A 16,039-nucleotide genomic window follows, 5' to 3' on the forward strand; every position below is an offset into this window, starting at 1 on the left:
TTTCCATCTTTGTTTCTGATCATGCATCTTCTCTATGAACTATAAGTGATAACCTTTATCCACTAATTGTCAACAAAATATATATCCTCAATGTTAGTCTTACCATCAAGAGTTATAGATCCAATACCTTTAACTTGACACATTGCATTGTTTCCAACGCTGACAATGCCTCCATCATGACTTTTGAAGTCAACAAACTTGCTCATATCACCAATCATATGATGTGAACAACCACTGTCAATTATCCAATCACATTTCTTTTCAACCTGTGATACCAAAGCCATTTTCTCTAAACTTTCTTTTTTAATAGCTACGAATCTTATTTCGTCATCAGTCGCACTTACTGCTTGTTCATCAAAATCATTTTCTTCATTTGCATACAAACACTCTCTATCTCTTCTAGGTTTGAAATTTCCTCTATACTTTTTCTCTCTTTTAGGACACTAAGATACACAATGGCCAAATTCATTACAAGTCCAACATTTAAAGATTTTCTTACCATCATTTTGTCTTCTTACCAAAAGGGCTACTCCTATATTTTTGTCCTCATTAGATCTGATACCACTAGCAAAGTCTCCTCTAGCACTTGTGCTGCTCGATAAACTAGGTTGAATATTTAGTGCACTCAAAGTTGTTTCAGTTCTAGTCAGTTCTCCAGACTGTCTAAGCTCATTCTCAACTGCTTCAAGTCTCCCAAGTAGTGTTTCTTTTGTGAAATCTTTGATCAAGAGATCAACAACTATACCATTTGAACTGTTGGCTTAAATGGTGGTGTTAAGCTCTTCAATATCTTCCATATCACCTCATCATCTTGCTTGGTTCTTCCTTGAGATCTAATACCTGCAGAAATTTCAGATATCCTGCCTACAAATGCTCTCATAGATTCATCTTCCATCATCTTAGCATCTTGAAATGCACAAATCCAACTTTGTAACCTCAATTTCTTAGAATGTTCATCTCCTTCAAAACTATTTTCCAAAGCTTTCCAAATCATATGAGAAGTACTAAGTGACTTTACCTGGTTGTACTTAGTTTTAGAATGTGCAGACAATAGTGCTTCTCTAGCTTTCATGTCACACATGAAAAATTCCCTTTCTTCCTCCGTACAAGTTTCCAAATCTTTCTCAACAATGATTGTCTTTTCTGATTTTGTCAAGATCCAATATCCAAGACCCATACACAGCAGATGTGTCTTCATTTTTTCCTTCCAACTGTCATAATTTGTTCCATTGAACTTCGAACCATCCTTTCTAAATATGTTCACCATGGATCTCCCAAAGTTGTTAAACTTTATCTTCAAGGACCTGATGCTCTGATACCAATTGTTAAAAACAATAGTCCACCAAGATAACTGAGAAGGGGGGGTGTTGGTGACAGTTATCTAATAGTTAAAACATTTATCCACTTTAAATAATCTTAACCATTCAATCAAAGTAAACAGCAACCATACAAAGATGCACATACACAATTACACTAAATATGTTTACTAGGGAAACCCTTGATTAGAGGCAAAACCACAGTGAGAATGATGCCCACAAGATGATGTACTAATATAAATATTCCTTGTTAGAGGATGGACCCTGTTAGGAGTCTATTACAACATTTAGTATATATGAGTCCCTGTTAGGAGACTTTGAATCCTTGTTAGAAGATTCCAACCCTGTTAGGAGTTGTAGAATACAGAAGGACCCACTATCCAAACAGCTTCTGGGGCAAGATCACCGAACTCACTGTCCAACTGATCTCTGAAAATATTCCTTGCAGAATAATTGTATGTATTGTACTTTAACTTCTTTCCTCTGTCCTAGCAACCGGACCAATCACTGTCTGACCTTGTAGACCAAGTCACGAACCTCGAATCCAAGTATCAAACTTTGGATCACACAATAAAACCTCAGCAATGAAGTTTCCTTCACATTCGCTCTACTCTACTTATCTTCGCATTCCGCTCTTCGCGCTTCTTGCAATCATTTATCCATCCATTCACATACATTCACGATAAAGGAAAATGTCCTTCCTTTATACCGAATCCATAAAACAATTCCCTGAGTCGGCTATTACTCCTCCTCAATTACTTATTATAGAACCTCATTTAGAACATATTACACTTAGCAATAACATTAATCTTTCGCCTTGTAACTTGAATAACTTTCCGTACATGTAATATTATAACGAGCAAGCTTAGCTACATCATCTCAAGAATGTCTTCTTCACATCTTTAACTTCGGCTTCACAAAATAACAGCTCTGCTAAGAGATATAACAAGTTTTACCAGAACATGCTTTTGTAAACTCTGTCTCAGAACAGTCTTCACATAAACTTGCATAACTTCTTCCAGACATAATATCTTGTGCTTTTGAAGTTAGCTACATATACTAGACACTTAGTAGTATCTCCCCTTAACGTCGCTTAGTAAAAGTACTCAACTATCTATCTGTACCAACTTGATCTTTCCGTTATTCTTCTGTCAAATACCACAGAAAACTGCTATGTTGACATCGATGACGAACACAGTCATGAATGTAACATATCATCATGATAATGATCTAATCATGTTTCTACAATACTCCCCCATGGAAGCATCATCAGCATTCATGCTTCCAACAAGGAGCAGCTATAGAGTATGACCAACTAGAGTTATCTATGAATCAGAAGGATCTTACACTAATTTCAAAGGCTTGTTTTTCACCATGTTTACATCCCTTGCAAAGGGTCAGACCACTTTGAGAAAAAAGTGCGCAAGGGGGATCAGAAGTAGATCCCTAGTTGGGTGGTAAAAATGCCCCATTGACACTTTCCCCCTCCATGTTACATTGAAGTACATTCAAGAAAGACAGAATGGATCCAATAAGGCTAGTACAGTCTCAGTAAGATTCTCAACTTGCTTCATATTTTATGCCAAGTTAGATGATAAATGTGATGCATAATGATGTGTCTCTCCATTGAGCAATTTTATGTTTCATTCAATTCAATTGTTTTAATTATATTTTAAAAAATCCACTAGAATGTTAGCTTGATTTTGTTTTATAATTTTGCTTAGTTGTTTATTTTCTTGCTTAGGACTTTTAGCTTGTTACACAAAGGACATTTGTATCTCTCTGCATTCATTGCAACCAGCTTGGGAATTGATCGCTTGATTGCAAGCATGAATCTTGTTCCTTTTCGCTAGGCATGTTTATGACTAGTTGCATTCAAAATTATCTATGTGCAATGATCTTCTGATCTTCTGCATTTGGAATTGCTAGGATTTAAGCACACTCGTATGCATTCAAATGTTCGTGAAATAAATCATGTGCATTCTGCTGTGGTCTCGATCTCAAGTTGACTGTGATCTTGATTAGTCTAGTCAAATCAGTACTCATTTATCCTTGCATCAATACATAGCACAAACCACATATATGATCCTTGCAATGAGCAAATAAAAATCATATGATTGCTTGTTGTGCATTGTGTTTATTTGTAGAAATGATAACATGAATCAGTTCCAATTTATGAAAGCTTATGCCTGTTTTCAAGCATGGATAATTACATCAGTATACATCTCTTAAATCCATTTGGCTACAATTAGGAAGTGAATCTATCACCATTATATGTGGAAATAGAACAGTATACATAAGAGTTAGTTAGAAAGAAGAAATATGGCATGACAGATGTACATCTCTTGTGACCTTGTATGCCTATCAATCTGGTTTTGTGCTGATTTGGCCTAGTTCTGAAAACAGTTTAGTCTAATTAAAGTTTTACTGAGTCCACATTTTACTTCTATCCTTAAGACTTACGTAGTATGGGTGGAACTTCAATTTCTGTATACTTTGGACAGTCAACTACCAACCTGAACTGACATCAAGTTGAGACAGATTATCGTCAAACTAGAGGGTAGGTATATTAAGTCATGGCTAAAAATATGGGTAACATGGTTGCTTAAGGACGATGAGTTGAAGGGGTTATGGAAACCTGAATAAGAAGCCTTATTGACTCTTAACAGGTCTGCTGGTGACATTGCCAGCATGCAGAAGAGTGTCTGAACCTTAAAACCTTGGCCAAGGTGACACTATGCTACGGGTATTAACGGTTAGTCGCTAGAATCAATAGGACAATTTCTAGCTAGAAAGGTCACCTTGATAGGTGAAGATGTCTATACATTGGCTGGCTAGGACAGTAGTGGGTTCTACACCAAATCTCGAATGACAAAAGAAAATTGAAGCCTGTGTTTGCATGTCTTTGCGAAGGGCCAAGCCACTTCTGTGTGGAAGTAGTTGTTAAATCTTGAACCAGAATAGCATAAACCAAATAGCAGATAACTTAAAAATGCAAAAACACCAGAGATTCCCTATGAAAACTCTCCTTCTTGAGGGAAAAGGAGCCACACCAAGAAATATCACTTTATTGAGTCTGAATACAATTCTCAAAAGATTCTTTGACTGCACATCCTTCATGAACACTATACTGATTTTCTCTTTACAATAATACTGACACGGATATACTTCACTCACAAAATCATCAATGCCTTCACACAAAACTGACAATACATCATGCAATACTCACAATGAACCACACACAGATTGTCTGCATAATACTCGTGACAATCTGAAACAAATAAACATGATGATGAACAAAAGAGTCTGACAATAATTCCTGATACAAGATTACACCCTGCAGATAGTAATCACAATGACATTACCAACATAAGCTACAGTCTCATCGCTGGCCACCAGAACTCAAAAACCTAACACAAAATACATTCCGCTGAGAAAACAAAGAGCCCAATGCTACCGGAAGTCTCAACTGCTACTAGATGGTAATGCTTCATAGTCTTGACAGACTCAACAGCCATATAGATGCTAGGCGGTAACTCTTGGATGACCAGCAGTTACGAAAGAGTGGGACACTCTAATTACCAAACACCCATGCAGGAATAAACTCTTTGATAGCCATGCACACACATGGCACTTCGATAACCAAGAGCCATGCATGAATGAACTCTTAGATGGCTATCAGCCATCTGCTACATACATGTATGGCCTTTCCTATGCATATAATAAAGATTCTTCATATAGAAGACTGCTCAGTATTATAGACTCTTTGTAGTCTCAGTCACCTGACTATAAGGAAGAAATAGGCAACGCTGAGTATAGGCATCGCATTTACACAACCAGTATGTTTACGGAGTCATTGCAGATATGAAAAAAAATGTCTCCTGCAGTTACAATCGCTAACAGTTGTCACTTAGGTCAAGATCATAAGATCAGTGGCTCCTTGGGATAAACACCTTATGATGCTCTCTCTCCCTATGGAGATCTGAAGCTAGAAGAAGTACAACAAAGATTGAACAATCAAATTACCAAGTTTTATGATTTATACTTTGGTCTTTATTTCAATTATGTTTATTATATTTCAATTAAAGAATGAGGAATTGATAATATCTTTTCATGTGGAAGTAATTGTTTAATTCTTTCCTCCAATGTTAAATAAACAGAATAAGTTAGTTAATCAGTTTTCATGTGACGATAATTGAAAACTATTTTTCAGTTAGTCAACAAACTTTTTATTTCAAGTTCAGAGGAAACTGGTAGCAGTTATTTCTGTAATATCTGTTTAAAGCTTATTTCCTTTACTCGTTTGCCAGCTAAATCTCCTTCATTCTAGAGTAGCTGTAGCTGGTATGTTACAGTACTGAAGCTCCATTTGCTAATTCCTTTTGGGCTGACTCAATGGATGTTTTGTCACATGCAAAATATATATAAGGAGAATTCATTTGTGAAGGGTGACTTGCAATGCTTGTGTGAGAACTGATGTGAAATATGAATAATACAAAAATTGCAGCAGTAAAGAATCAGAAATGTATCATGTGACAAATCAGCGCAACAAATTGGTTGGATTTCAAAGAGGACTGCATCTATTGGATGTTCTTCTTGAGCAATTCCTTTCATATTATTCCATTGGAAACTCTTAGTGTCTCTGTGTATTCTGATCTGCTTCTATTTGTTTGTTTCTGCCACATTGATTTAATGGTTTAAAATTCGTTGAATGATTAAATTTAGTTTATGCTGATTCACCACCCCCAACCTCTCTCACAGCATCCAGATGTGCTCAACAACTAAATATCTCCAAAATGGCGTTTTCCAGATGCATGTTTTTAAGATACTTATATACAAGGAAATTTGCATGTTAAAGGCCAAAGAATACTTACACTAATCTAGTCAACAAAGAAGCCATTAGCTGCATATTCATCATCATGAACTTAATTTTTACTATTTACAAATACATCAAGAAACTTTTCTCCCTCTGAGATTTACATTATTCTAGATAATGGCAACATATCAATGACCATGGTGCATTTTTAGCATAATCATGCTTCAAGAAGGCATGTGAGGCCGAGCATCCCTGACTCCCTGGGATCCATAAAAACCTGTCCGAAGCACTGATGAAAGAATTCGACTCAAAAACTACACAGTTAAAAACTGATATTAATTTCATAAGTTGGCACACAGAAAAAATATGACCTAATTATCAGTAATTCCAATATTTAAGATCAGAAATTCTTCTTCTTCATGGGTAGAACTGTTACTGGAAGGTACTGATAGACATCTTACAGTCCATTTTTAAGCTGCTAGTGCTGTATTAAAATCTGAAAACACATTTAAATGCTTTGATTATCTTCATACTCTATTCTATTCCATATATAATATTCATTTACAATCATTATGAAATTCATCTGGCATCACTGACATACTAAGGTTATAAACTAAGTTACCGATGCTGGTTCTGATGATGATGCGGGTGCGGGGTGCTGACATGCGGATGCACGGATTTATTTTTTTTGAGGATTTTGGATGCATCCATATATATATATATATATATATATATATATATATATATATATATATATATATATATATATATATATATATATATATATATATATATATATATATATATATATATATATATATATATATATATATATATATAGTACATTATCCCACTGATTGAGAGTTGTTGACGTGTAGGCCACAACATGAGGAATCTAGTAACCTGCCCTGTGAAATTCGTCAAATGCGGAGACAAAAGGCCGTATGTTAACATAAATCATTTTCAATGAATGGGCGTGCCGCGTATTACCCTCGTTAGTGACTATAAACTAAAACAGGCTTTACCTACATTTACCCTGGCAATTAAACACATTCAAGGTTTTCTCAGACGTTAAAACAGACTGTTGTTGACAATACGTACAGTCTAAAATGCAATCCTTGTGTTTAAGAATTGAAAGGATATGCATGCATGGTTAGGGGCAATGCTTCCCAACATTTTCCTCGCTGCACTTGTAATCATAAAATCCAAGGGAGGTCCCAAACGAATTGCGAGTACAAATTTGTTTTGGAAACAAAGCATGGATGGAGTATGGACTGACTTACCTTACCTACCGGTGGCGGAGGATAAATAAATTAATATAGGGTGACTTTGATTTGATTGTGTGAAGGAAATGCCTGGTCATAATTAGTGAAAGTACACCCCTATTTGGTGATGAAATCCATATTCTTGTCAGCACCCGTGCAGCTTCCTAACGCATCCGCACATCAGGAAGCATCTGCACAAATATCCGGCCTTTTTCCAGGCGCATCGGTATCTTAGGTTATAAAGTTTATCTTAATCTATTTCAAGGGTACTTCCTGAATAAAGCCTGTTTTCTTCAAAGCCAATTCACAAAAGGACAAAGGACTATAGTCCCCATTTCAAACTCCTAGTTTGAGGTATGCCCGGAATAATGTCTTTTTTATTTCTAAACCAACTCAAGCCAGTGCCTGAGAGTGGGATCTCCTATATTTTATCAAAAACTCGTGGTAATATTCAGATAGACATGAGAGACATCTCTAATGTTGTAATTTTTTAAAACTATATTTTGTAAGGATGCACATATATGATAATAATATGAGGAGTTTTTCAGAGTTAAAGATCAATAAGCCTACTAACAAGGAGGTTTGATGTCAGGCATATCCTGTGATGATCCTTGCAGGTTGTTTCTTGAGCTACAGTAGAACTAAACATTTTCAGATATTCAGTTTTAACACTGTTCAAATATTGGAGTAATTATGACTTGTTATACTGCATGAAAATAGATAGAACCCTCAAATAATTATATGTTAATTTTCTTAGTTCAGGGGATGTTTTCACTCTCAAATCTCTTATCAAGTCATTTCACATTTTTGCTTCACCTGATACTTCAATGCATCACCTTGAAATAAGTGCCGGTAATATTATAGTTGCCTATATTTCTCTATTAATGTAAAAAATGTTGTGAATCACCAATCATAACACTAGCAAAGCGACATGGTTCAATGAAAAGCACAAAAAGAGGTAAAGAGTCTATCACTCAGAAATGAAAACAGATTAGCAAGGAATATTATTATTTAACAGACTTGAAGAACTATAAGCTATGTTGCACCAATTTTTGAAGGCAGGGACGGTAGGGGACAGTGGGTCATGTTTCAGGTACACAGGTGCTTTTGGACCAAATTTTAAGGGATGGCCAGGAACGGCTGTTAAAAGAATGTATACAACAATTCCCATAATTATATACCAAGTATGGCAATACTATATAGCGATTCCCATAGTTACATACCAATGCTAAACAATATTGAAATAAAAAATTACATGTTCTAGGTAAAACCTCAGTTCCATTCCTGAATCAAAATATTTCAAAATGCAAGTGTACAACTTCTTTGGCAACTGAATTTCACAACTCTCAACTCAAAGCAGCATCTAATGCGGGTTTAGTGAATCATCTGCCAATCAACTGGCAGGGTACTTCCAAATTCGTCCACACATTCCACTAACATCCCTGCCATAGGAACAGGGGTACCAGCACAGGGACACGTCACCATGGAACATAGACTATAAGTACTTACTGTCATTATGGCAAGCTGAGGACAAAGTATTTACTCAATAGTCCCAACTCCTAGTAGGCTTAAGCTAGTAATGAGTTCTCACTTCAGCATATAGGAAAATTCACAAATTTGGAACATTTCAATTTTACTAGTTTTGATTTATAAACCAAGTGGAAGATTCATAAATCATATGAAGCTATATTTATGAGCTTGAGTCTCAATACAATCAAGTCAAGATATAATATGAAAAGGAATAAACTGAAGTCAAAGCTACTGTTCAACTTTTGCAGCATTTCAACTCTTAAAAAAAAACAGATACAAGCAGCATTAAGGAATAAACAATCATTTCATTTGCTAAGGAAAGTATGTGTTGTCAAATGGAAATAATTACCTGCGTCTTGTCTATTCTCGCTTGAACCGTAGGTATGCGACCTTTAAGCTTTTCAAGCCTGACAGTCTGCTGTTGAATTTGCTTATCTATTTCATACACCCAAGACCATGCCAATTTCCTCTTCAATGGTTGAACTTGTTGTGACATTTTTTCAACATATTCCATGCTCTTTATCTTTTCCTCCAACTCTTCCAATTCTTTCACAGAGGGTCTTATTGAAGCTTCCAATTCATCAATCATGGCACTCGAAGCATCAAGCTGATTCCTAATATTTTTTAATAGATCATGCACTTGTTGTAATAGCGTAGCCTTGAAGAAAAACTGTAAAAAGAGCAGTTTAAACCTTTTTCAAACAAACTATAGAAAGAAAATCCTGTTAAGCATCAGAAATGCATTGCCAAACAAAATTCTAAGCAATAAATGTTGAGTAGAATAATAAAGGAGCAATGTTTCAGGCCCTTTGACTATATTTCTCCAATTATTTACAAAGACTTGCCAAGATTATGGTTCAACATGAAAATAGAACTATTTTAATATAATATCATGACAGATTTTTGACACACCTTAAACTTTTCCTTATCATTTCCTGAGTGCAGGAACTCCCTGCTTTTATCTTGAGTCATGATAACACATGGATTTTCCACATCAATCTGTAACGGTACAGTTAAGATACATAAACACAAAGCACCAATTTGAAATACCATATGGCTGCAATACAATAAAAAGGATAACAAGTATAAGACAACCTTAGAAGACTAGTCTATGAAACAGTAAAAAAATGTTATACGATTCAAGCAAAAATAAGTGCATAAATAATGTAAATGTGAGTTGAAGAATGTTGCAAAAGTAGACATGAAAAGTGCACCCTAATATGCAAATACATCATTTGAGGCAAGGCTTACAAGAAGGCACAGGAGTATCAAAACCACATCATTTAATTAAGTTTACTATCCATTATTTATTCGCATAAGTTCCTTTACAACGTTTTTTTCATTTTTATCAGAGTTTCAAATACTTGTAGTAAGTTTTGTTTGGTTCTTATTCTACGTTATACTTGCAGCTGTATTTATATTTTCAACACAAAAAAAGCAACGAACAATAGAAAGGACAGTATCAGTAAGGAGGTCCAAATTCAATAAAGAGGCATAGAGTTGCTATAGGAGGTTCTTCTGGGAGTGGGGATGTTGTTGGAAGTGTGAACCCACCAAACCTATTTGAGCTCCCTCTTGAACTCCTTGAAACCTATACAACGAGCATATTTAAGCCTTGAAATCATTTTTACAATTTGTACTGACCATAGACAAACACAAGAAAATAAAGGAACTAGAGTAGGGCTTTGTCATTTGTGCAACAAGAAGGATTATAGAGACAGCCACACAAAGACTAAATTTCATCTTTTGTGCATAACCAAAAAAAGGGTAGAAGGTTGTGAAAAAAGGTCCAAGGTAAAAATGCCAACATGACTACACAACCTACTCTTTCATTACCTACCCAAACCATGGATGTTTAGTGTTAAATAGGAGAGGGTGTTGTAAGCATGTTCAATTTTCCATCATAAGAAATGGTTCAGTCATCTATTGCTAATTTTTTCTTAGTTGATGACAAATTATTGCATGTGACACATTCTCCCTACTTCAAATAAATGCTCAGAGATCAATTGTCGTTAGTCTCTCATTTACCCTCTCGAAAGAATATAAGCTATACAGGACCCTCCATGATAGGGAGTGTTCAACGATCAATTGTTAGTTTCTCAATTACCCTCTCTAGAGATATGAACTATGCAAGACCCTTCTTGACAAAGAGTATTCTAACATGAGTGTTGTGATAGAAGAAATGAGGCAAACTTGGATAATAAAGAGTTTCTCTATCATCGCGGATAGAAGAAATGAGGCAAGTTGGGTTTCTGTAATGACCCTCCTCAAATCTGCTCTCAAAAATGCTGATAAAGGTTCAAGAAAACACTTTGCATACAAGGGTCACATGACTGATATAAAATTCAGTATTCTTTTATGGCTCCTTCCTTCACTTAGCATCAAGAAGAATGCTTGCAAGAAGATTCTGAATTGACTAAACAATGACCTAACATGAATGTGCAACTTATTCTGACAATATTCAATACATATATGTGACTGAAAACTACTTGCAATATGCAGCTACAGCAACTAGTAATTTTGACAAACACTTGGGATGCAAAAATTATAACATTATTTATGCCAAAAAGAGACTCTACAACCAATTGACATTTTGTCAAACAATTGGCATGCAAATTAATAAGTTGATCATGAATGAAATGAAAACCTACAGCCAACTGGCATTTTTACAAACAGTTGGTATGCAAACTAACTAGCTGATAAATAATAATATTGAATTGCTCAAATGACACCAACAACTATTATCTCCTTAATTGCAATGAAATTTCTAATACAATGCTCATGAATTATGGCCAAGACTTTTTAGGCATTTACATGGATTACAAAAATGATAATGCTAGTATAATGCACACCTACAGCTGAAACTTATAACACCTAAAATGCAATGCAAACAAAGGAACCTGGTTGTAGATGGCTGTAATAATTTTCTCCAATACTATCTTCTTGCTTTGCTTTTTCTATTCTGCTTTTTCACTTGCTTTTTTCAGATCTGTTTTTTCACTTTGCTTTTTTGAACTACTTTTTCGGACTGTTTTTTTCGGATTTGCTTTTTCGAGATGCTTTTTCGAACTTGCTTTTTCGGTTCTTTTTTTTGGGCCTGCTTTTAAAAAAATCAAACCCTCTTGAACTGAAGTAGAAACTTCCTCAAGATATGCAATTAAAATTTCTTCAAACAAATCCTCTAGATGTTGGCCCTTGGCCACAGTTATGCTCAGCTTGAGATAGCTGAATACTATCTCCAAAGTGCAACCCTTCAGAAGATCTTTCACTTCCTCAATTATGCGATCTGCTGGGAGGTATCGTTCCCAAAGACCAATTGAAAATTTGCAAACCTAGATGGTTCCACAAATGCTCATAGAGAAAAGGTAGTAGAATCATCAAATCCAGTCTGTCCAAATGAGAGACCAAGCCCTCTATTTATTCACTTTTCTAAGAAGTTACTAAGAACTTCTAGAAGCATCCATTATAAAATCCCATTATAATGCACTTTTATAATTAAATAACTTTATAAAATAAAAGTGCAATCTCAACTTAAAATTATAACATGTAGGCCACGTATAAAAAGTAATGATAAAATAATATCTCCAAGAGCATAATAAGCCATCCAATCCTCAAATAAACGCCAGAATGACTCTCTCATCACAACCACCAATCTACGAGAGTCCGTGATAGACTGATTTGGCACGCAAAACAATGTCAACCAAAATGGGGACATTACAGAGGCAAACTTGGATAATAGAGAGTTTCTCTATCATCACAGATAGAAGAAATGAGGCAAACTTGGATAATAGAGGGTTTCTCTATCATCATGGATGGGTGCAGCAATGTTAAACATCAACCGTCTGTCACTACTATCATCAACTTTTAACTACCTCTTATTTTTCTTAGAGCTATTGATTGCCCAGGAAAGAGGGAGAATGGAAAATTCCAATTTGAAATTTTGAAGGATGTCGTACAAGAAAATGAATCCACTAATGTTGTACACATGTTGACCAATCCATCCAAGTGTAAGGTAGCTGGTTTGATGGTACAAGGTGCTTATAAGCACATTTTTTGAGCCTCGTGTTGTCTTGTGTTCATGTATTAAATGATGCATTGAAAAAAAATTGGAAAATAGCTTGAATGAAAGCAATGGTATCAAAGGCTAAAGACATACAACATTAATTTGAATTTTCCAACCATCATGCCTCACTTCTTTTGTTGAAACCTTTTCATGAAAGGAAATCCTGAACCCATGGATACTAGATATGTGAGCTACTTCATTTTGTTAGACAGCATGCTTCAAGTGCAAGAATCTAAATACATAATGACCGTTATTCAAAAGTGGTGTAAATGTCCGAAGGCAAACTCAATGTGACGAAAAAATGCAAAACCAAAGATCCTTGACAATAAATTTGTTAATGTTTATAGCTTGTAAAATATTTTCCTTCTTTGTAATGGCATTTATTCTGCCATTTGAAACCTAATCTTTTTCTTATTTTTTATGTTTGCAACTCTTTTATAAGTATGCTTGCTTCATCTCACCTATCGTGCAAGCTATAAGATCTATTTAAATAAACTTTCCTGGTCTTCAGAAGATTTAAGAGACCTTTGAGAACATGCTTGGAAAAAATGAAACAAGGCAATCATAATAAGGATCCTAATTTGGGATTTTATGAGAAAAGTGTTAAGCCCCTTGTGATGAAATGGTGTTCCACTATGAAGACCCAATCTCATATGCTAGTCTATGCACTAAATCTCAAATGATATGTAGTAAATCCTATGAGTATTCCTCGATATAATGATGAGGTAGGATGTTGTTCCAAAGATGCCACACAAGTTGAGGAGGTATAGAAGGGATTGGTTGTAGTTGCATTGAATGACATAGATACTTAGTGGCAATGATGCGAATTCAAACTTCAATTTTCCATAGCGTTATCAAATATTGACTAGGGGCAGCAGCAGATTTTAGATGTTCTAATTTTTTGAATTTGAAGCTTATAGCCTATGTGCATATTGTTGTAAGCATGTGCACATTGACAATGAATGATCAAAGCAATTAAATTTTGTTAATTGGTTTATCAACATCCATGTGAAATATAAATTCAACTGTAATGTATTAAGGATTTATGATATGTATGATGTATACCTTATCAATAGTACTTCCTTTCCGTATTCATCTTACAAACTGAAAGACTATAAAAAATTTTACTCCTAGAAATTAGGAAAACCTTGCACATTACTATTGCAAAGGTTACACGGAACCAGCATCTCAAACAAAATTATTTCTGCTATATCATGAAGCTCCATGAGATAATTGTGGATTTTCTACCTTCCATTGATGGACTTCTCAACAATTATATTAAGTACTATATTCTTCAAACATGGGCTCCTTTTAACTGACTCTCTTTCACGTGAACATTAATGAGATTGAATACTTAGTTCCAAAATACAATCATTCAGATCATGGGTGTATTTACAGAGACAACTAGATGCACTCACCCAGTTTTAAAATTTCACAATCAGTTTCTAGCCTCAGCAAAACTAAAATTATGATTTACAAACCACCATGAATGCTCTTTCCATGTATTAATTCTACTAAAAGAAAACCCTCTGGAAAATAGAACAAATTTTATATATTTAGGGTGGAAACTATAAGGTTTACATCAACCATACCTTCTTCTCTAGTGTTGAGACTTACCTTCTCATGTTAACAAAAATTGTCTGAAATGCATGGCATTATGTACTACTACATCTTTGGGATGCATCCATTTGGGTTTATCTGCCCTGGCTAATTCAACATACCTTCTTCTCTAGTGTTGAGACTTACTTTTTCATGGTTAACAGAATTGTCTGAAATGCATGATATTATATGCTCCTGCATGTTTGGGATACATCCACTTCGGTTTATCTGCCCTGGCTAGTTTAACCATTTGCTCTTAGCTTGTAGTTAGCGGCAGTTTTACTCTTTACGGATTAAATGTTCTTGTTATTTTGTAGTTAAAACTTGAAGCCATTGTGCATTTTGTTGTAAACTTTGTATGATAAATATATGCACATTGACAATGATAACAATTAAAAGAATACCTTGATATATATAACGATGGAAACTATATGGTTTCCATCAACCATACTTTCTTCTCTAGTGTTGAGACTTACTTTCTCATGGTTAAAAGAATTGTCTGAAATGCATGACATTATATACCCCTACATGTTTGGGATACATCCACTTGGGTTTATCTGCCCTGGCTAGTTTTAAAAAATTGCTCTTAGCTTGTAGTTTGCGGCATTTTTACTCTTTACAGATTAAATGTTCTTGTAATTTTGTAGTTGAAACTTGAAGCCATTGTGCATTTTGTTGTAAACTTTGTATAATAAATATATGCACATTGGCAATGACAACAATTAAATTTTGTATTAAACTTCCCATGCGAAATCCCAGTTCAACTCTAATATTATGTTTTATGATGTAGATATTGAATGTCATATCAATTTTATTATATTAATATTTGAAACTTGTAGCCTTTGCACATTCTGTTGTAATCTTTAGATAATAAATTTAAGTATATTAGCAATGAAAGCAATTAAATTTTGTTAATGTGTGTCAACTTCCAAGTGAAATCTCAGTTCAACTCTAATGGTATGTATTAATATTTTATAAAGTATATAATAAATGCCTTATCGATGTTATTATATGAATATTTAAAACTTCCTATATTTTTATATTTTTCCAATTATTAAAATTTGTCACTTGTCATTCTGAAACTTAAGAGGAATAAAAGTTTTCCTACTTTTTAGACATTAAGAAGACCTTCAACATTACTATTACAAAGGTTATGTGGAAATTATTGCAAAAATTAATGAAACATTACATTGTTAACATTTCATTAATAAACAAGATACCAATAACAAAGAGGTCCGTCTCCTTATATAGAGATTGGAGAATCAAACCATCCAAACAGATAAACATTACATGACACACTTAAGAGTCAGAAAGTGAACTTAAAAAATAGAAATAAAACATAGATGTTTTTATTACAACTGTAAGCTGTATCTTTTAATCATTTAATATTATTGAAATACCCACCTTAAGGCTTACTTCACTAAAACAAAACAAAAAACACCCTCAAATA

At 34.5% G+C, this 16,039-nt stretch overlaps 1 protein-coding gene across 3 annotated transcripts in view; it reads right to left on the minus strand.

Annotated features, from left to right (window-relative positions):
- Positions 1 to 16,039, minus strand: part of LOC149540691 (structural maintenance of chromosomes protein 6B-like) — a 142,480-nt gene that overhangs the window by 121,415 nt on the left and 5,026 nt on the right. For 2 of the 3 annotated variants that reach the window (XM_089801789.1, XM_089801790.1), the window contains exons 6-7: positions 9,840 to 9,926; positions 9,277 to 9,597 (exon numbers count right to left, since the gene is read on the minus strand). In XM_089801789.1, coding sequence (XP_089657915.1) covers positions 9,277 to 9,597; positions 9,840 to 9,926 — 408 coding nt within the window. Of the gene's footprint in view, positions 1 to 9,276; positions 9,598 to 9,839; positions 9,985 to 16,039 lie in introns of all 3 variants that reach the window. The other variant, XM_089801791.1, reaches the window with a different exon arrangement.

Source organism: Cupressus sempervirens, chromosome 9, assembly GCF_028749045.1.
Source record: "Cupressus sempervirens isolate cs-2001-9-10 chromosome 9, ASM2874904v1, whole genome shotgun sequence".
NCBI classification, from domain to species: domain Eukaryota; kingdom Viridiplantae; phylum Streptophyta; class Pinopsida; order Cupressales; family Cupressaceae; genus Cupressus; species Cupressus sempervirens.